The sequence below is a fragment of the Bos mutus genome, chromosome 8 (assembly GCF_027580195.1).
Source record: "Bos mutus isolate GX-2022 chromosome 8, NWIPB_WYAK_1.1, whole genome shotgun sequence".
Classification (NCBI taxonomy): domain Eukaryota; kingdom Metazoa; phylum Chordata; class Mammalia; order Artiodactyla; family Bovidae; genus Bos; species Bos mutus.
In genome coordinates, this window is record NC_091624.1 from 36,692,322 (window position 1) to 36,714,170 (window position 21,849).

At 46.6% G+C, this 21,849-nt stretch overlaps 1 protein-coding gene and 1 non-coding gene across 2 annotated transcripts; both read left to right on the top strand.

Moving 5' to 3' along the window:
* The first annotated feature begins 17,191 nt into the window (after positions 1-17,191).
* On the top strand, positions 17,192-19,185 carry CCL19 (C-C motif chemokine ligand 19). The gene is made up of 4 exons (XM_005903051.3): positions 17,192-17,462; positions 18,407-18,533; positions 18,759-18,852; positions 18,943-19,185. The coding sequence occupies exons 1-4, from the start codon at positions 17,402-17,404 to the stop codon at positions 18,967-18,969; spliced, it is 309 nt and encodes a 102-aa protein (XP_005903113.1). The 5' UTR covers positions 17,192-17,401; the 3' UTR covers positions 18,970-19,185.
* A 623-nt stretch (positions 19,186-19,808) lies between these two features.
* Positions 19,809-19,915, top strand: LOC138989056 (U6 spliceosomal RNA). Its single transcript, XR_011465290.1, has one exon. It is a non-coding gene; the product is annotated as a U6 spliceosomal RNA (small nuclear RNA).
* The last annotated feature ends 1,934 nt before the right edge of the window (positions 19,916-21,849 follow it).

Here is a 21,849-nt window from a genome sequence, read left to right on the forward strand (position 1 = left end):
GGATTAAAACACATCTGCAAGCTAAGTCATGTTGTGTTCAGTTGTGTTCAACTCTTTGCGACTCCATGGACTGTAGCCCGCCAGGCTCCTCTGTCCGCGGGATTTTCCAGGCAAGAATACTGGAGTGGGTTGCCATGCCCTCCTCCAGGGGACCTTCCTGACCCAGGGATCAAACCTGTGCTTCCTGTGTCTCTTGCATTGCAGGCAGATTCTTTTCCACTGAGCCACTGGGGAAGCCCTGAAGACTCTTGAGAGTCCCTTGAACTGCAAGGAGATCCAACCAGCCCATTCTGAAGGAGATCAGCCCTGGGATTTCTTTGGAAGGAATGATGCTAAAGCTGAAACTCCAGTACTTTGGCCACCTCATATGAAGAGTTGACTCATTGGAAAAGACTCTGATGCTGGGAGGGATTGGGGGCAGGAGGAGAAGGGGACGACAGAGGATGAGATGGCTGGATGGCATCACTGACTCGATGGACGTGAGTCTCAGTGAACTCCAGGAGTTGGTGATGGACAGGGAGGCCTGGCGTGCTGCGATTCATGGCGTTGCAAAGAGTCGGACACGACTGAGCGACTGAACTGAACTGAACTATATAAAAAATAAATAACCAGCAAGAATCTGTATAGCACAGGGAACTATATTCAATATCTTGTAATAACCTATAGTGGAAAAGAATATATACATATATATATCTATATAATCACATATATATATATATACAACCTAATCACTTAGCTGTATACCTGAGACTAACATAACATTCTAAGTCAACTATATTTCAATAAAATTAAAAAAAAAAAAAGTCTCCTGACCTTTTCACAAACCTACTCCTCTACAACTCTTCACATGTTGATAAATATAACTCCAACCATCGCATTGCTCAAGCCAAAACCGTTGCACTATTTTCTCTTTTTCTTGTCTTTCTCTCATATCCTGTGCTGAACCCCTCAGCAGAGCTATTTGGCTCTACTTCAAAATATTTCCATAATCTGACCACTTCTCACCAACTCATAGCAACCTCATGTCCTCCCTGGATTATTGCAATTGCCTCCAAACTGGTCTCTAGGCTTCCATTTTTGCACCACTTTGTTCTATCCTCCATCTGACAGCCAGAGGGAGCCTTTAACACATGCTGGATCATGTCATTGTTAAAAACCCTCCAAAGCTTTCCCCAACGCATTTCAGAGAACAGAAACCCTGCAATAGCCTACAAAGCCCTACACTATCTGTCCCATATTGTTATCCGGCTGTATCTCCTACCACTCTGCTCTTTGCTCACTTTCCTCCCATAACAATAGCCTCCTTTCTATTCCTCAGATACACTCTTGCCTCAAGACCTTCACACTTGCTATTTTCTCTAACAGAGCATCTTCCCCAGATCTCCACATGGCTCTCTCCCTCACCTACTTCAGATGAGCTCTCTCCTCAAATGTAATCAGAAAAGACTTCCGTGACCATCCTCCCCAATACTCCCTATCCCTCTGGCCCTCTTTATTTTTCTTTATAGCACTTACTGCCATCTGACATACTTTTTTTTTTTCTTGTTTGCTTATTGCTGTTTCCTTCATTAGAATAAAAACTCCACAAGAGCAGGAGTCTTTCTGGTTTATTGCTGTGTCCCAGGGCCAAGAACAAAGTCTGGAACATAAGACGCCCTCAGTAAATATTTGTTGAATGAATGTGGTATAAATCCCTTGTATATAATTATTTCACTATTTCACATTTTGCTGCTGATTCTCAAGATCTTTCCCAACAGAAATTCCAGGAAGAGAGTATTAAAATTTAATTGAAAGCTTAATGCCAGGTCAGCATGATACTCTTGTATCATACAAGATCTTGGTGGGAAATAAACGGCATGACCTAAAAGGCTTAATTTTTAAAAATTTAGTGAAGTGTCCATTTACAGAGGTGAGGGCAGGGTTACGGTGGGCAGCCACTGTACATGAATGAGTATAGCTCCAAACTTCAGGCCATCTCTCCTTCTCAACAAAGTGATATTAACTACACTGCCTGAAATTCTGCCCACTGAGAAGACTTCCCTTCACTGCTGTCTTTCAGGGCCACCCCTGAAGGTAAACAACCATCTATCTCTGACTGATGCCAGCATACCTTGGAGACCCATCTGAAAATCAAGACCAAGAATTTTCTCTCTGTAGTAACTGTTTGTAGAAAATTTCTCCGTGAAGGCACAAGTATGATCAGAAGAAGAGGTAGAAAACAAGTAGGAATCTGAGTCACCCAGCCATGTTTTATCCATGCCTTCTGAAACTTCTAAGGCCTGATCTCAAATATACAATGCTCATTTGACAGTAGAATACTATCAGGCACATCTAACTATACAATTTGCTATAGATAACACCCTAGGTTGTATTGCCACTGGGTGATCTATAGTTTTAGACTATAGTCTAAGTTTTAGACCAGGGTCCAGTGGTAAATCAGAAACTGATTTTCAAGTAGAAAATAATCATTAGGGTGTTGGAGCTACCTCCAACACCCTAAGTCTTTGCTGTAAGCCTCCTACTGGGGCTCCTACAGCACCCTTCTCTGCCACAGACAATCTGAAATTCATTGGATTTATGAGTCAAAGCCTCAAGTAGCCAGGCAAATTTCTCCAGAGCCTAGACCTGCTGCAGACCCCTTCCTTGCTCTAGGCCTCAGTCAAAACTGCCAGCTTTATGCCGTATCCAGTAAATATTTTGCTGTACTACTCCTAAATAGGATAGATGTTGCCTCCCAAATCCAAGCTTCTCTTTAAGCATTGTGCCTCTTCATATAAAGGTGCAACATTCCCCAGACCACTGTTTCTCAGCTCCTCCCTACTTCCTAGGCTGTGTGCTCAGTCGCTTCAGTCGTGACCAACTCTGTCGACCCCATGGACTGCAGCCCGCCCGGCTCCTCTGTCCATCGAATTTTCCAGGTGAGAATACTGGAGTGGATTGCCATGCCCTCCTCCAGGGGATCTTCCCAACCCAGGGATCAAACCTGCATCTTTTGTGTCTCCCTGTAAGGAACTATAGGCAGATTCCGCACCCACTGAGCCACCCAGTAGCCTAGAAATTTTACCTATGTGGCAGAATCCTGAAGTTTTGGAAGATTTTTTTCTCTCCCTCTGTCATACATAGTAGGTCTTACTGAAGCATTTAAGGCAAATGCTATTTCTTATGCACCAGTAAACCTAATGCCATCAGTTTAAAGGACCATTTTGATATCCTTGGGATACCCAGATTATCTTATGATAGTCAGAGCAGGAAAGTTGACATATCCCTGAGGTAAACAATGCATGGGACAGGCCCTATTCAAAGAACTCCCACATGGCCTTCCTGCCATAATTTTCCTCCCTCCATGGTCAAGGAACCAGTGTGGAGACTTTGCTAATCACTAAGTATACTTATCTCCACTATACATTCTGAGGGCTTCCCGGATGGCTCAGATGATAAAGAATCTGCCTGCAATGTGAGAGACCTGGGTTCGATCCCTGGGTCGGGAAGATTCCCCTGGGGGAAGGAAATGGCTACCCACTCTGGTATTCTTACCTGGAGAATTCCAGTGGACAGAGGAGCAGAGTCACGACTGAGAAACAGCTCCTGCTGCTGCTGCTGCTGCTGCTAAGTGGCTTCAGTCATGTCCAACTCTGTGCAACCCCATAGACGGCAGCCCACCAGGCTCCCCTGTCCCTGGGATTCTCCAGGCAAGAACACTGGAGTGGGTTGCCATTTCCTTCTCCAATGCATGAAAGTGAAAAGTGAAAGTGAAGTTGCTCAGGCGTGTCTGACTCTTAGCAACCTCATGGACTGCAGCCCACCAGGTTCCTCCGTCCGTGGGATTTTCCAGGCAAGAGTACTGGAGTGGGGTGCCATTGCCCTCTCCAACTGAGAAACTAACACAAACTACATAAATAACCACTGGATAAGTCTTACAGACTCATGTGAAATGGACCTGGATCAAGATCCTTCTGTCACCTCAACTCCATAAACCCTCATTCTGACTAGTGTATCACAGTGGGGTTTTGGGTCCCTAAGACTCATATTAACATGAGACAGTACCCAAAGATCGAATATTTTCTGTTCCCCTATTCATAGTCACTCTGGCAAATGGTTACAGATCTCTCTGGGAAAGGAAGGCTTAGAGCAGTGAGTCTCAAATTTTAGCATACATCAAAAACAACCATCAGAAAGGCTTGTTAAAATACAGATTGCTGGGCCACTCCCAGAGTTTCTGACTCAGTAGAGTTGGGGCAGAGCCCAAGAATTTGTATTTCTGACAAGTTCCCAGATGATGCCAATACTGCTGGCCCAAGGATCACATTTTGAGAAAGATCTATAGAGTCCACCTGTGAAAAGACTCAGGCCTTCCCACCACTCACCCCCTCAACACCCGATCAAAGGGCTTCAGGTCTGGGGAATTGATTTAAGTCATGGAACTGGGCAAAAGACTGTAAATCCACAATGCAATTTGAATCAAATTTCTCCCTACCAGGACTAGACATTTTACACTTATATGAGTCAAGTAGCACATCAGTAAGTTGTCCATCTATTTCATTCGGAGGAACACTATGATTAATTAACTGCTACCACAGATCCTGATGCTCAAATCAAAGCACAATGATTAACAGGTGTCCCTGCAGCTTGGGATTCCCAAGTGGCACTAGTGGTAAAGAATCTGCCTACAAATGCAGGATGATGCAAAGACACTGGTTAGATCCCTGGGTCAGGAAGATCCCCTGGAGTAGGAAATGGCAAACCACTCCAGTATTCGTGCCTGGAAAATCCCATGGACAGAGGAGCCTGATGGGCTACAGTCTATGGGGTGGCAAAGAGTTGGACATGACTGAGCATTTGCATGCACGCGTGTGCACACACACATACATGCATGCATACACACACTTACACCTGCAGCTTATTTACTAATTTCATTCATCTTATTGCTCAGAACGTGAGCATCTGGACTCTACCACTCAAGGATTCCATTATTCTCCTCAAAATAAGACTGCCCAGTCCTAAGAAAATATCTCTCACCCTCATCTCCTGCCTACCAAGGAAACCACTACAGTGCTTTTCAAAGTTAGTGTTCCCATCACCAATACTTTTCTTATGGCCTTGAAGAACTAATTGTCTTCCTGGGCCCTTCAGAGTTAGTGGTTGCACACAAGAGCAGCCCTCCAGAAGCCAGAATTGAAAGAGACACAGGGCACCCCAATGTTCATTGCAGCACTGTTTATAACAGCTAGGACATGGACGCAACTTAGATGTCCATTGGCAGACAAATGGATAGGGGAGTTACAGTACATATACACAATGGAATATTACTCAGCTATAAAAAGGAATGCATTTGAGTCAGTTCTAATGAGGTGGATGAAACTGGAGCCTATTATTATACAGAGTGAAGTAAGCCAGAAAGAAAAACACCAATACAGTATATTAACACATATATATGGAATTTAGAAAGATGCTAACAATGATCATATATATATACAAGGCAGCAAAAGAGACACAGATGTAAACAACAGACTTCTGGACTATATGGGAGAAGGCAAGGGTGGGGTGACTTGAGAGAATAGCATTGAAGCATGCATATTACCATGTGTAAAATAGTTGACCATCAAGGTCAATGCATGAAGCAGTGCACTCAAAGCCGGTGCTCTGGGACAACCAAGAGGGATGGGGTAGGGAGGGAGGTGGGAGGTGGGTTCAGGATGAGGGGACACATGTGCACCCATGGCTGATTCATGTTGACACATGGCAAAAACCATCACAATATTGTAAAGGAATTATCCTCCAATTAAAATAAGTTAATTTTTAAAAAGAAGGGCCCTCCAACATTCCCATCTCTGTAATCTTTGCACCACTTCCTCTCTTTTGCTATTCAAAGTATATTCTGAGTACCAGCAGTATCAGCATCACTTAGAAGCTTGTTAGAAACAGAGCCTCATGGACTTCATCCAGAACTACTGAAGCAAAATCTTCAGTTTAATAAGATCCCCCAGTGGGTCATATGCACATCACAGTTTGAGGAAGACTATTCTACAATATGTCAGTGAGGTTCTAGCATCTCAACCTCATGATCACAGGCCACTGTTGAGTCCAAGCTTCCAGTAACCAACGCAATAGATTAACACCATTCCCAAGTGCTTGGCTGATACAGTGATACCCAAATCCTGGATAAGGGCATCCATATCAATAAATTTGTCCTCACGGTCCCCAGGATTCTCCCAATACAGTTGACAAGTTCTTACAGCTCCTTCAGTGAATATGCTTTTGTTCTTGGAGCTATTAGGTAGTTAGAATAGGAAAAAGGAGTACAAAATGGCAATGGCTAAAAGACAAAGAAAGGGAAAAGCCCATGAAAATGGAACAAAAGAAAATCCACTTTTTTCTGAGTAAAAAGTTCAGGTGAAACAAACACACTCCCTTCTTGGCTAGCCCAATTTGCACAGGGCAGGCTATAGGCGGGAGGAGACAAAACATATAAAAAGAGGAAGCCAAGCTGGATTGAGGCCTCTCCTTTCCGGTTGGCCTGTCCTCATGCCTCGAGGGTATACTTTCCTTTGCTTGCTGAATAAAACTCTGAGCTGTAACTGAGCTGTAACACTGGTCTACCATTTCAAATCTTTGCTGCAGCAAGACAGAACCGAGGAAATTACACACTCCCTCGACATATCTGGTGCCGTGACTCAGATTTAACCTGGCCAAAACAACCTCAGCTCAGCCCCAGTTAGGCAGAGACCAAGCACAGCAGAACCCCAACTTGGCAAAACTCACATGGTGGAAACTGAACACAAAGGAAACCCAGAGCAGTGGAAGTAACAAGAAGCCTAGTGTGCTGGAAACCAAAACAACAGAAAAACAAACTTGGCAGAAAGCTTACACAGCTCAGTCTCAGATTCCGGAAGACCTCCAGTTAAGGTAGGAGGTCCTCGCCCCTATGGCTGGAAGGACATGTGGCTAACAAAATCTTAATTCTTTTGTGATCTCTCATTTCTTGTTTCCTCGAATCCCCAGCTAACAGGCTAGTGGCAGTGGGTGCAATTGAGGCACTCTGGCAGGAGCTACTCCCCAGTCTGTCCCAAAGGCTCCACTATTCTCTGCTCCCCAGTAGCTGTTGCCCAAGTGGGTGAGGGTTCTTCTGTCCTTAATCGCCTTTGTGCCAAGGATAAAGCCAATGAAAATTGTGGGCACAGGTCAGGCATTTAGCAGTTTCTCCAGCAAGTAATGAAATGGGTTCCTTAGTACATTTTTCCCACTGCTTTTTCCTCCCATCCTTCAGCTCCTCTCTCCATCTATGCCACTGTTAACAAAGTATTGGGCAGGCCATTATCTTTCCACTTCTGAAAACTGTCTTGAAACTGTTTAAAATTGGGGTTCAAATTCACGTGGCACGGACTCTGTGCTGTGCTTGGTCACTCAGTGGTGTCTGGCACGGACTCACACCCAATCAAAACACATGGTGCCTGGTTTCAGGACCTGATGAAGCTCAGGTTCTTGATGTCTCATTGTAGAAAGAATTCAGTGAGAGATACAGTGATAGGTAAGAGGTAGATTTGTTTGAATTCAGAGAGAAGCACAGTCCACAAAGTGTGCTATCACAGAAGGTGTATGTGGTGACCATGAAACGTGTGGTTAGTTTTTGTAAGCTGGGTGATTTCATATGCTAATGAGTGGGAGGATCATTCCAGCAATTGGGGAACCACCCACTCCTTGGTCTTTTGACAGTGCCTCTGGGTGTGGCATTTAGCTTGCAGATTGAGGATCCAGGTTTAGTTGAATTTAACTTGACTGCCATCTTGGACCCATGTGACGTTAATGAGTTTATGTTATGCTCTTGGGCTATGTTGTTCTTTCAAAAGTTGTGCCCCGCCCCCCTTCTGTCCTGTTTTATGCTCTTTTCTTGAGCCCCGTCCAGGCCCATAATATTGCGTCTACAATCTTCTGGCGGGACAACCAGAAAATAGCTGACCTTGGGAGGAAAATACTGTATAATATCCAATCCCTCTAGATATTCAGGCCTTCATCTTCCATGTTTCCTACAACATGTGCAACAACAGCACCTCTCAGTGGACCTGCCAGGGCAGGTGACAGGCACACAATGCTTGCTAGGAGTCCATCTGCTGGTGGCATCCCTTCCAGGGCAATTGGGCTTCCAAGGATAACGTTTGCCACTTTGGGAGTTAGGCCTGTAGGCCGTTTGGGCCCAAACCCTTACCACCCTTCTCCTAAAGTTACAAACATACCCCCGGATCAAATCTCCACTCCACTTTTATGGAACATCTGGTCTGTTGCCTCTTATCAATTTGTTCTTAAGCCACTTACTAACTCCTGAAACTTACTAACTCTGCCCCCTCTGTAGGCAACATTGCTCCACCCAGCTTATTATTAAAGCACTCTTAATGCCCCTAAGAGGACCAGATAACCCACTCCTTTGTCATTACTTCTATTATTACCTAGAGTGCCTATGACAATGAAATGTTTACCACTGGAGACACCCTAAACTGCTCTTATGGAGGACTAGGGGAGGAAATCAGTGACTTACAGTCCCTCAGAGCAAGAAGAGGATAAGACATGGCTATTTTTCCAGGTTCCCAGTCTCAGGGCACATGCTTGGATTGCCTTACATCATGGTATCTATTCCCATCCATGTAGACAAACTGGCAGTGAGTTAAGATTACAACGCCTTAATCCTACCCAGCACTAGTCACGCTGAAGACCTCGGAGATGCCCAACTCCAGCCTGGGGTCCCAGAAGGTCAACCTGCCTATGAAAGGTTTGTCGTTGAATCACGCGAATACACCGGGATTCTTGGCCCCCGGAGGAGAAGAATTCAATCCGGGGCCAGAGACGAGGCTTGATCACTCAGAGCTTTTGTGTAATAAAGTTTTATTAAAGTATAAAGGAGATAGAGAAAGCTTCTGACATAGGCATCAGAAGGGGGCAGAAAGGGTACCTGCTTGCTAGTGTTAACAATGAAGTTATATAATCCAAAGAATATCTGGAGGTTGTAAAGACCTCATCAGTCCTACTCCCATAATTTACATTTTAAGATAACACTGTCCTCAGGCAAGATACATCCTTGTAAAGACCAGGTCTACTCCCATAATTAACATTTTAAGATAACAGAAGGTTGAATCTAAAGACTGTCCTTAGGCAGGATACATTATTGTTGTATAATCCTAAGGAATGTGGAGAAAGAAAAAAAGTTTTTCCTTTCTTCCTCCTTGAGAATTCCAGACCCCTCTCTCCTTGGGGACCCCTAGACTCCTTATCAACCTGCCTAGGAAATGACTCTCTCATTCCCCCCTTTTCTTTTAGGAGAATTATGTTGCCTAGGGAAAAGGGGCATCGTTCTCGTTCCATAACTTCTTCCTAGCTGACCAGGGGCGTTGTCCCTAAATTGGTGAGGCAACATATTCTCCTAATCCTCATATTGAGGATATATGATCCAGGGGCCCCAAATAGTAGCTGTAGGAAGCTACAGCAGTAGCAGGAGTTTGAGCAACCATGTGTAACTTAAAAGCTTTCATGTGGCTAGAAACAAATCCAGTTATACAATTACAGATGCAGGGAGCAAACAGCAAGAACAAAACAACCAGAATTATTGTAATTAAGATAGTTGTCCACCATGGGGAACTAGTTAACGTCTCCCAAAGTGAGGCAATTGAGGCTTCAGGAGTATCCATGGCCCTAATCATCTTGTTCATGTGGCTGGTAAAATGAGTAACATTCGTGCTCATATCAGGTATATATGTACAGCATTGGGTATGAACAATGGCACAAGTTCCTCCTTGTGTAGCTGTCAGAATATCTAGAGCAAATCTGTTTTGTAAAACCACCTTTCTAATTTGTGCTTGTTCAGCATTAAGAGCTGAAATAGCCTTTTGAGAATCTTGTAATGCCTGTTGAGTAAAATTAGTCAAAGCATCCACTCGTAACATAACATCTGTAGTTCCCAAAGAGGGAACAAACGCTGCAGCCAAATAATCATACCAATGAAATACAGACCTTGCCCACCGAGTTTTAAGGTGGGGTAAATTAGCAGGCTTTTCTGGAAGCTCTGAAAATATAAAGCCGTGAGTAAAGGCTAGACCCAGAGTACATCTCCCTATCCAACCAGGGGGAAGCCATGACCATAGGTAAGAGCCACATATCCAATAAGTCCCGTTTGGAGCAAGCCAGTGTGACTGAGATATCCAGTCCCAATTCATGCCTGGCCAGACAAAGGGAGAACCTGAACTGGAATTGGAAAACACGGGAATGATTACATTGCATGTTTCCTGAGACAAATATCCCAATTGTTTCCAATCATTGTAAGTAAGTTGTTGGCTAACTTTTGGGGACAGCTCTGTTTGTTCACAGCATATAGAGGCAGTAGATATTAAACGTCCTTTTTCAGGAGTTAGCCATGTAACCTCATCCCATATTTGATAAACGTCAGGTAAAAAACCATTAGATCTAGACCTGTTTACCTTATATGTAGCAAAATAGTCATTGAACCGAGACAATGTATAATCAAAATTAAAAGTCACATTATGTCCATAGTTAGAGTACAAAGTGTTGCACCAGTCCATTTTAGGGTTGGTAGATGTCATCAGATGAAGAAGAGGCATCGCATGTGATTGTTGTCGAAGATATTCACAGACCTGGAGAAAGTCTTTTCCTTGAAATGGGGATGTCCACCATGGGAAGCCTTCCACTGATGAAGAGGGGAGCGCTCCACAGACCCAGCAGTTAGATCGATTGTGGAATGCAGCATAGGAGTGAGCCCAGGACGGGAAGACATTGTCTTGAGGATCCAACAGCAGACTCAGGATATTTGGAGTCAGCAGAAGTAAGCTCACATAGGTTATCAGGTCCATCTAAAAGGTACAAAGTCAGAGCATAGAAAGTAAAGACATAAAATAAAGTCACTTAATTTTGGTCAGGGTGCCACCTCTTAACTCGAGTATGATGTACCCACGAATCAATTCCTGGCACTTTGACAGCTGTGGGAGAAGAAAAAATAACCTGGTAAGGACCTTCCCAAAGAGGCTCGAGGGATGGGCCCCCAGATCCCAATGTTTTTATGAGGACCTCGGTTCTTGGCTCAAATAGAGGCTTGCTTGTTTCAGAGGCTGGGTCAGGAGTCGTCTCCCGGAGTTCTGTTAATGCCTGTTGAAAAGCTGAGAGCTGAGTTACATAATTAGTTAATTCCAAGGCTTCAGGGTCTATAACAATGTCTGTGCGTAAGAAAGGCCTTCCATAAATACCTTCAAAGGGGGGCAGTCCCTCCTTTTGTGGGGTAGTTCGAGCCCTCATTAAAGCTATGGGTAGGACTTTAATCCATTTGTCCTGCGTCTCTTGAGTTAATTTGCGCAGATGTCTTTTGATAATGTCATTAGCTTTTTCAATTTTTCCAGAGGATTGGGGTCTCCAGGAACAGTGTAAGTGATATTCTATTTCTAGAGCTTTAGATACCCCCTGAGTTACAGCAGCTTTAAAGGCGGAGCCATTGTCACTCTGAAGGCTCCGTGGCAGCCCAAACCTGGGGATAATTTCATGGATTAAAATCTTTAAAAACTACAATAAGACCGACGCGAACATAAAACTGAGATGTTCTTTCCAAGCATCACCACACCAGTATAACAGCCTCCTTTGATCTACTAAGAGCTGGCGTTACCAAAGAAAAAAACCCATCGCAGTCCCAATCTGAGTAACCTTTAACCTCAGAGATGTTCTGGGAGCTAGAGCTCCATCTAGCTTCCGAACTTTCGATTCCTAGCGAGGCTAGGCGCTTTCTTGACTACCAATCCAAGTTTGGGACCTAAGCCACAGTACACAATAACAGTATAGATCACAAGTCTCTTGAAAGTCTATGATCCGATAGATTAGGTTAGTACTTCTAATTCCCAAGGAGTTATGAAATGGTCAAAGAGACCGAAAAGCTTGACCAAGAAAGGAGAGTTAGGTCCACACGCTTTGCCCATTTCTGGTCGGTTCCCGAAGGAGACATTGGGTGCCTCCTGGCATTGGCAGGTCGGTGTAACGCCCCGACAGGTTTCTGCCATAAGCCGTATGAGATCACCGTGGAACCGCAGGGCAGGGCTCCTTACTTGCTTCACGCAGAGCATGCCATTCATTAACACAAGCACATGGTAGAGTTAGTAAAGCACAGCAGAAAACGTGTTCGCTAAGAGAACAAAGAACTAAAGCTCCAAGCATCCTTACCTTGTCCTGAAGGATCCCGGACGAGCCCCCAAGAAGAAAGGTTGCTGTTGAATCACGCGAATACACTGGGATTCTTGGCCCCCGGAGGAGAAGAATTCAATCCGGAACCAGAGACGAGGCTTGATCGCTCAGAGCTTTTGTGTAATAACGTTTTATTAAAGTATAAAGGAGATAGAGAAAGCTTCTGACATAGGCATCAGAAGGGGGTAGAAAGAGTACCCGCTTGCTAGTGTTAACAATGAAGTTATATAATCCAAAGAATATCTGGAGGTTGTAAAGACCTCATCAGTCCTATTCCCATAATTTACATTTTAAGATAACACTGTCCTCAGGCAAGATACATCCTTGTAAAGACCAGGTCTACTCCCATAATTAACATTTTAAGATAACAGAAGGTTGAATCCAAAGACTGTCCTTAGGCAGGAAACATTATTGTTATATAATCCTAAGGAATGTGGAGAAAGAAAAAAAGTTTTTCCTTTCTTCCTCCTTGAGATTTCAGACCCCTCTCTCCTTGGGGACCCCTAGACTCCTTATCAACCTGCCTAGGAAATGACTCTCTCACCTAGGGTCCCCAGGAGGTCGTCATGCCTCACCCTGCTTGGGGATCCACCAGCCCAGGGTCCCAGGAGGTTGACATGCCCAGGGATTCAATCTCCAGGAGGTTGTCACACCTCAACCTGCCTGGGGATCTGCACCCAGACCCAGGGACACCCAGCTCTCAGGTTGCAACAATACTGGGTAGGATAGGCTTCAGAAAGACTCACCCCTAAGGAAGACCACCCAGGCAAATAGAAGGAAGCCATTAGTTGTGGAACTGTGGCCAGTCCACAGCAGTGGCCAGCAATAACTCAGGAGTCCAGTGAGAACCCCATTGCCTTTCTGGAAAATCTCAAAGAAGCCCTCCAAAAGTATAACAATCCGGACTTAGACTCTTATGAGGGACAGGTGATTTTAAAGGACAAATTCCTGTCCCAATGTGCATCAGATATCAGGATATTAGGTAGGTAGAATAGGGAAAAGGAGTCCAAAATGGCAGTGGCTAAAAGACAAGGAAGGTCCGAGGACCAGAGTGAAGACTTCAGGCAGAACAAACAGAACAAACAACAGTCCTGGCTAAGCCCAATTTGCATAGGGCAGGCCCAGGTGGAGGAAAAAAAAACATATAAAAGGAGGAGCCAAAGCGCTTTCTCACGGACTCTCTCTCTCCCAAGTGCGCGTGCTCTTTTCTTTCTTTCTCTCTCTCTCTCTCTCTCTCTCTCCTGCTATCTTCTAAATAAAATAGAGCTGTAACACTGATTTTCCTAAGAGCTGTAGCATGGTTTGTCCAAGACCCGAGAGCTGTGACGCACTGAGGGCTTTAATATCCTTTGCTCCAAATCTTTGTTGTGATGAGACAAAGAACCGGGGAACATACACTTGCGTGACAAGGATAAAGTTACAACAGCAACAGCAGCAGGACTCTGATGCCTCTTTAGATGAAATGGTCCAGAAAGCCACCAATACCTTTTATAACAGAACAGGAGAGGGAGGCCAAGGCCCAGGAAAGGGAGAGAAGGAAAAAGACAAGCCATGCCCAGATGCTGGCTGCCCTCCAGGGAAGCCCTATAGCAAACCCCGAGTCCTTGAAGGACAAGGCACGAGGCAAATGCCTAATCTGTAGACAGACAGGAAATTGGGCCAAAGGATGTCCAAACCATGGCAAGTCTCCTAAAATGGCTTGCTACAAACTACATCATTTGGGACATTGGGCATCCCAGGAAACTATATTCAATACCTTGTAATAACCTATAGTGGAAAAGAATATGAAAATGATTCAGTTTCGTATACATGTGCATAGCTGAATCACTTTGCTGTACACCAGGAACTAACACAACATTGTAAATCAACTATACTTCAATTAAAAACAAAAGAATTTCACAGTAGTTGTCTGAATCTCTACCTATAACTTGAATTGGAATTTCATGTTCTTAAACGTTTCTTTTCCTTATGTAATTGTGCCAGCACAATTAGAAACAAGCAGACCATCCAACAATATATGTAATGACCATTTGAAATCACCATTTGCGGCCGTAGTAATTAAGTACTGAGGCATTTATCTCCTAATGTCTTTCCCTACATCAACATCCCACCCCACACCTCACTTAGGGATAGTCTTAAGTGATGGTGGTGCTCCATCATGCTCCAGATTACTCATGTCCTCTCTCGTCGTGCAAGGAGGTTTGTGCACTCAGCAAATATATAAGCAACCCAATCCCAGGATCCCATTTGGGGAATCTATTCCTGGGATCTCTTCTGGTACCATTTACTGTATCGGTCAGGATGCTGGCAGGAAACAGAAAGCACAGTCAAAAAAAAAAAAAAAAGATCTAGCCAGAAAGATTTCAATTAAGGGGATTTTAAGAGATGGGAGTTAGGATTAAGGAACCAACACGGAATGGTGAGGCATTTAGGGTTTAGCAATAGCGAGAAACCATCACACCAAGGCCTGAGGGACCAAAGGAAGAAACATTATTTTGGGAGTCTTAGAGATAAACCCATGGAGAGGAGCCAGTCAAAATAATCTGTAACTGTAAATCAGTGGTTCTCACACTCCCTCAAGTACCAGAGTCACCGAGGGTGCATTAAAATACCAATTACTCCAGTAGATCTGGAGTAGGACCTAAGACTCTGCATTTCTAACAAGCTCCCAGGTGGCACTGATGCTGCCGGAAGACAGCTCTTTGAGAACAACTGCCAGAGAGTAAATCATTCACTCTGAGAACTATAGCAAGATGAAGGATTTGGAGAATTCACACCCCAACCTCTCTCTCCTACCACTGATCTCCCACTGCTGCCTGCCATGGACCAAACCCAAATAGAAGCTAAAGGATAAGGGATCCTGAGTGATACTGTCTGTAGAGGTCACCCTTCTAGAGAACAGAGCAGAGCAGAGTGGAGACTGGAGTGGGGTGAGACAACAGAGAATTATCAGAACTACCATAAGGATCCACGGAAAAATGGATAGATAGATGAATCAACAGATATATGAGTAAAAGGATAGAATAATAATAATGGTTAATATTGAGTGTTTCTTGTGTATCAGCCTCTAAACTAAGGGTTTTGCTCAGACTACCTCATTTAATCCTAAGAAGGATTCCTGTTTTACAGATGAGGATGCTAAGACACAGAAACTAGATACTTTTCACATGGTCACACAGCTGGCAAGTAATGGAATCTAAATCCCAACCTAGGCATGCAAGCTATAGAGCCTCACTCCCCTGTGCTGCTCTGTGATCAATGGTAGGCAGTGTGGGGTGGAAGGAAAAAGCGTAAATCTTGGGACTTCCCTGATGGTCCAGAGGCAAAGGCTCCATGCTCCCCAAGCAGAGGGCCCAAGTTCGATCCCTGGCCAGGGAACTAGATCCCATATGCCACGATCCCTCGAGCCATAGTGAAGACTGAAGATTCCTGGGTGCCACCACTAAAACCCCAGCACAGCCAAATAAATAATAAATTAATTTTTTAAAAAAAGAGAGAGCACGTAGATCTGGGATTTCCCTGGTGGCACAGCAGATAAGAATCCACCTGCCAATGCAGGAGACACAGGCTCAATCCCTGATCCAGGAAGACTGCACATGCCGTGGAGCAACTAAGCCTGTGTGCCACAACTACTGAAGAACCTGTGCTCCGCAATGCAAGAAGCCGCTGCAAGGAGAAGCTCACACACTACAGCGAAGAGTAAACCCCCACGCGCCTCATTAGAGAGAGGATGTGTGCAATGAAGACCCAGTGCAATGAAAAATAAACATAAATAATTTTTTAAGAGTGTAAATCTTAAAGATACCTGGTTCAAGACACTGACTTGCCTTGTGACCTTGTGTTCTGAGCCTCATTCTTTATGTGTTTTTAAAGGCGATAATAATATGATAATATAGCTACTTCCTAGTTTTGTTGGTAAAGTTAAGCAAGGTAATAGTGGTAAGCTCCTCGGTACGAAATCTAGCATAGAGTAAACAATCAGAAATACTATTACTACTTTATTATTAATGGATAAAAAGAAAAATAAGATCGCTTTGCAGCCTTTTGGCTAAGATCAAGTGTAGGAAGAAAAATAAGTCAGAAACTTGTGAGGGAAACACTCCCCCATCCAAAAGAGAGTCCAGGACTTGGGTAAGGATGGTTGAACGGGTGTCCCACATATTAACTTCTCTTTTGAGGCCTTCTTTTCTGGTCTATCTCTGGTCTCTTTCCTAAGGATGGGAAATCACTTGTCCCGTTCCCTATCAGTCTATTCCTTGAAATTTGGGGATTTGTGTGAATATGAGCTGGCCACCCCCCTCTCCTTAAAAATCCCCTCTTGGTTCCCAGGAGCCAGAGGAAGGGAAAGCCGAAGGGGGCTCTGCCAGGCCAGGCTCCGTCCAGCTGTTGTGTTGACCCAGGTGTTGAGCACATGAAAATGGTAACTAGAGCAAGGGGCAGTGCTTTCTGAGTCAGGAGGTCGAATCCCAGGGGCCTGAGATGTGGGAATGGGTGCTGGGCCTCCTTCCAAGGAACATTCCTTCACAACTCTCTTGTCCCAAGGGAGAGACGGGTTCCTAGATGATGGATGGGCAGGCACTGTGATGACCTGGGGAGGCTCTCCCGGATCCATGGTTGTTTTGAAGGCACCAGGGGGGTTTCTGTACCACCATCAGCACCAGAGACAAGAACCACAGAGAAAAGAGTGGAAAAGGCATGAACCCAAGGAAGGGGGCACGCCTCCTCACTCTGGTCCCTTGAAACTAAGCATCACTTCTGGAGGCCAATCCAGTGGCTGATGATGCAAATGCCACCAAAGAGGTGACAATGTGAACTCTCTCTCTCTCTCTCTCTTGAGCTGACAGCACAAGGTCCTCTGCTCTCAGCCAGACTACAGCCTGCTTACTGGGTTCTTAGAGCTGAAGCCAAGGAAAACAGAGAGAGGAAGGGGGGCAGGGTCAGGTTCCATTAGACAGAAGGGGCCAGAGGGGAATCCACAGACGGGACTTGGAGGGGATTTCTGAGTGGGGAAAGTGAAAGTTCCGGGCCATAAATAGAAGGAGGCCCCAGCTTCCTCTGGCTGCCACACTCACGTTCCCAGATCCCTTCACACCCTGCACTTGCCAGCTGAGCCTTGACTTCACGGGGACTCTGCTCAGTTCACTAGCTCACAGCTCGCCAGCAGTCAGCCTTCCGCTCACTCTCCATGGCATTCCAGACAGCCTCACTGCTGGCCGTCAGCCTGCTGATCCTCTGGGTCTCCCCTGGTAAGAGTGAGGGAAAGCATGGCAGGGGCGGGGGCGGGGTTGGTGGCGGAAAGGAGCGGGATGTCTAGAGCTCAGACTGCTTGCCACTGGATGTGAGGGACTGTGTGAGTCAGGGTTGCATGTTTCAGTGAACCTGGCGGCTCCCTGTGCCTGTGAGTGCGAGTGTACCTGAGCCCCCAAATTCCAGTGTGTGTCTGTCTCTTGGTGTATCCAGAGCCTACGATTCCCTCTTTCTCTGCAGGCTCTATTGCCTGCTGCCTCAGTTTCCCAGGCAGGAGAGAACAGTCTATATTTGCTTAAGGTGGGGAGAATGGGAGACACTGAGCCAGGGCTAAATGATCAAAAATTTTAACAATTCCTAAATTCTACTAATGTCAGCTTCCTGCTGCGACCCTACCCCCAGCCTGCTCCCCAATCCACATTCATCCCTCCACGGACACGGTGACCAGCATGAATTCTCCATCTTAACTTCCTGTGGGGAAGTTAAAAGGACTTGGGAGAGAAGAAGTTGGGGTGATCCAGGTAGCAGAAAGTCATCTGCGGGGCTCAGAACAGCAGTTGTTGGCAAATAGCGCTTCAATTTATTTAGCAACCACAGGTGGCGCTAGTGGTAAAGAACCCGCCTGCCAATGTAGGAGACATAAGAGACATGGTTTGATCCCTGGGTCAGGAAGATCCCCTGAAGAAGGGCATGGCAACCCACTCCAGTACTCTTGCCGGGAAAATTCTACTGACAGAGGAGCCTGGTGGGCTACAGTCCATGGGTTTTCAAAGAGTCGAACATGACTAAAGCAGCTTAACATGCAGGGCCATATTGGTTCATACTGGATGAGGATTAATCTGGTCTAGCTGCCGCCACACCCAGACAGATGTCCTTAACACCAGTGAGGGCTATGACCTCCCCTCCTCAGGATCCCTGTATCTTGACACTAATCCCACCCTAGCTCTGGGAGGTGCCAACGACGCTGAAGACTGCTGCCTGTCTGTGACCCAGCGCCCCATCCCTGTATTCCTGGTGCGAGCCTACCGCTACCTGCTCCTCAAGGATGGCTGCAGGCTGCCTGCCGTCGTGTGAGTTTTAGAAGGAGCCTGTCTGGCCTCACCTCCCCCATCTGCCCCTGGTGAAATCCACTCTCACCTCCTTATCTCTCTTCTCCTTGCCAAGCTAAACCCCTGCAAGGAAGTCCCTGAAATAGGTTCCCACATGTGGTCCCCAGTCGTTGACCTTCCCACCTGGGCCTGCTGGGAAACTGGGTTCCAGGGCTGTTTTCTCTGATCTCTGACCTTTGTCTCCAGGTTCACCACGCAGAGAGGCCACGAGCTCTGTGCACCCCCAGACCAGCCATGGGTGGGTCGCATCATCCGGAGACTGAAGAAGAACTCTGCCAGGGCAAGCCTGACCCTTCCTAGCCCTGCCTCCTCCCTCCACGCCCCTGCCCAAGACCTCAGTCCGTGACCTTGCCTCTCTTTCCTCCCCCAGAGAAGTGTTCCAGCAGTTACCCTATGACAGCCCAGAGAGAGCTCTGTGTTCTGAAGACAGAATGTGAATCACTGAAGCCCTGGGGAACCAAGGACTAGAAGGGAGAGACCAGGCCCCCTGCCCTCCTGCATCAGACCTGGCCTGGCTGCAGCAGGGCAGGAGTGTCATTGTGAGTGTGAGTGTGAGTGAGGATGTGTGGTAAAGATTGCAATGTTTCCAATAAAGCCCAGCTGGTACCCACGAGTCTGTCTGTCTGCCATGTGTTTGCTGCCTGTCAGGGAGGACAGTGATAGGAAAGGGGAGACAGAACGGCAGGATTAGTTTCCACTCTGCAGCCTGAGCAAGTTCTACCTAACACCCTGTGTTCTCAGGATAAGCTCCCAGGATCAGGCCCCACCTCTTCTCTCCTCACAGCCCTGTCACACTCCAAGGCTCAGCAACACTAAACCTGTGTCGGTTCCCTGAACGACCCAAAACTCTCTCAGGCCTCCGAGTCTTTGCTCTCCAGGACAAGTGCTCAAGCATCCAGGTCTCTCAGGGATCTGGTGTTGCTGGGGGCAGGGAAGGGAGTGGTTGGGAACCAGCTCTCATGGCTAGGGTAAGGGCAGGGGCCCAACTCTATTGTTGGAGGTGGGGGGGTTGGGGGTGAGGACCCATCCACCCACACCATTCCCACTCTCTGGAACACTCCTCTCTCTTCTGCCTGCCTGGCTTCCCATCTAGGTCTGGATGACTCCTCCTCCAGGAAGCCTTCCTTGACTCCTCCACACAGGGTTAGGAAGCCTTCCTTCCTCCCAAGCTCCCAGGGCCCTCTGCTCCTCTCCTCTTGCAGCACTCAAGATGCTGAGTTATAATTGCTAGTTGTCGTGCTCGCTTCGGCAGCACATATACTAAAATTGGAACGATACAGAGAAGATTAGCATGGCCCCTGCGCAAGGATGACACGCAAATTTGTGAAGCGTTCCATATTTTTCAGTGGAGGTGTAGAGTCCTAACCACTGGGACTACCAGGGAAGTCCCTAAAAGACTGGACTATAATGAAGAATAAATTAGAAACATCTCAACTTCTCTCGTACATAGACTGTACCTAAATAAACTTGATTATTCACCAAACAAAAAAAAATAATAATAATAATTGCTAGTTGTCAGCCTTCCTGAACAGGGATCACATCTATTTTGGTTTCCATTGTCTCCCTGGTGTCCAGCACACTGCTTGGCACAAGGTAATCAGTCAATAAATATTTGTCTGGAGAACAGATAAATATGTAAGAAAAGGCTCAGCAGCCAGGGGTGAGGGCCCATCTGTCCAGATAGAATCTCACCTCCCAACCAGCCTCCTCCGTCACCCACTCAGTCTAACCCAGTTCCAGCCCCAACTGGGTCCATATGGCAATACTGGGGCCCTGCTTCTCAGGGATACTAACAGGCAGACCTAGGAGTCAGAGGTCAGAGTGGGAGAGGGAAGAAAATGGAGCAGCCACAGAGCTGGGAAGATTCAGCTTGAGGGCACCCACCACCACTTCATAGCCACATGGGCTCCAGGGACTGAGACCAGTGGAGTCGCAGGGAAGGAGTCTCAGCTCTGGGAGATGAAAGCCCTTGACTCGTGGAACATCCCACAAGGCTTCTCTGGGAGGAATGACCTCCTCGTGCTCAGGAAGTCCCCTGGGGAGGCTGGCTGGTCTCCCGACTTTGGCCCCTAAGGGCTTGTCTGGCAGGAAGCTGCAAGTCTGTGCTCTTGGGGTTGGGAATGACAGCTAGTACACCACACTGAGCATCCTCGTCTAGGAACAGAGGCCACCACCATACCATATTCCTCATCTGGTCACACCTGGGCAGACCTGGGCAGATAGGGGAGGGAAGCAGAGGTGAAGGGGTTGTGCCAGCCCTCCTCACTGGACTGACAGCACAGAAGCTTCTTTCTCACCTCTGCTCCTAAGAGTGGGCGTTCAAAACCTGAAAAAACCTCGGAGACACAGGAGTGGGTGGGAAAGGAATAGTCTGCAAGAACAACTGGTATAGCCAGGAAACTTGGCTCTGCTACCTGTGGGAAACTACCCATCCATTCATGCATCCATGCAGCCATCCATCTAGCTGTCTCTGCACCCATTAGAACTCCACCCATCCACCCACTCATTCCCCGCCAACTCATCCATCCATTAACCCATCCATTAAGTCAGCCAACCATGAAGCCCCAGAGATCCCTTTGGACCTGGGTCCTGCACCACAGCAGACAGAGGACAAACACAGGTGGGAGCCAGGCACATCCCCACACGTCCTCAGTTCCCAGTGAAGCAAAGCGGAGTTCAGTCTGCCACTGGGGCAGATACAAACTCTCCTTCTGGAGGCTTGAGAAAATAAACAGATGGAGTAGAGAAGGTGAGGGTAGGAGTCCTGAGGAGGTATTACCAGGACAGAGCGCCCCCAAACACACCACCTCCCTCATACTGCCACTGTCAGGGGAGGGGACACAGAAACAGGTCACAACTCCCCAGTCCTGTTTCTATCCCTCACTGTGCAAATCCAGGCAAGTCCTTTCCTGCACTGCCCCCTCCAAGGCCTTCCTCCCCACATCTGTCATGTGTGGGCAGCAGGAGAGGGTGCTGAATTTTTAAGAGTCACTCCAGAAAAGACTTAATTCCTGACTATTTGAGTCTTAGGCTAACCCACCCTCCCAACACTCACACAGGCTCCCCCAAAGTCATGCACATTCAGAAAGGTCCCCATTTCCCTGGGGACCCAGGGACCACCCTCTAGGAATGAAGCTGAGGTTCAGGAAGAGAGAAACCGATCCAGGAGCTGGTGAAGTGGCTTAAACAGCCCCCTGCTGGACCCTGGAGACCTGGAGGGAGAAGAATTTCCAGGAAGCCCAAGCCCTCCCAGCTCTCCTCCAGCCAGTGCCCTCCC

Excerpts from the sequence above, each read along its gene's own strand:
- CCL19 (XM_005903051.3), top strand. The coding sequence starts at position 17,402 with ATGGCATTCCAGACAGCCTCACTGCTGGCCGTCAGCCTGCTGATCCTC. Across the intron at positions 18,534-18,758 it reads TGCAGGCTGCCTGCCGTCGT|GTTCACCACGCAGAGAGGCC; the intron begins GTGAGTTTTAGA and ends CTTTGTCTCCAG. Across the intron at positions 18,853-18,942 it reads TGAAGAAGAACTCTGCCAGG|AGAAGTGTTCCAGCAGTTAC; the intron begins GCAAGCCTGACC and ends TTCCTCCCCCAG.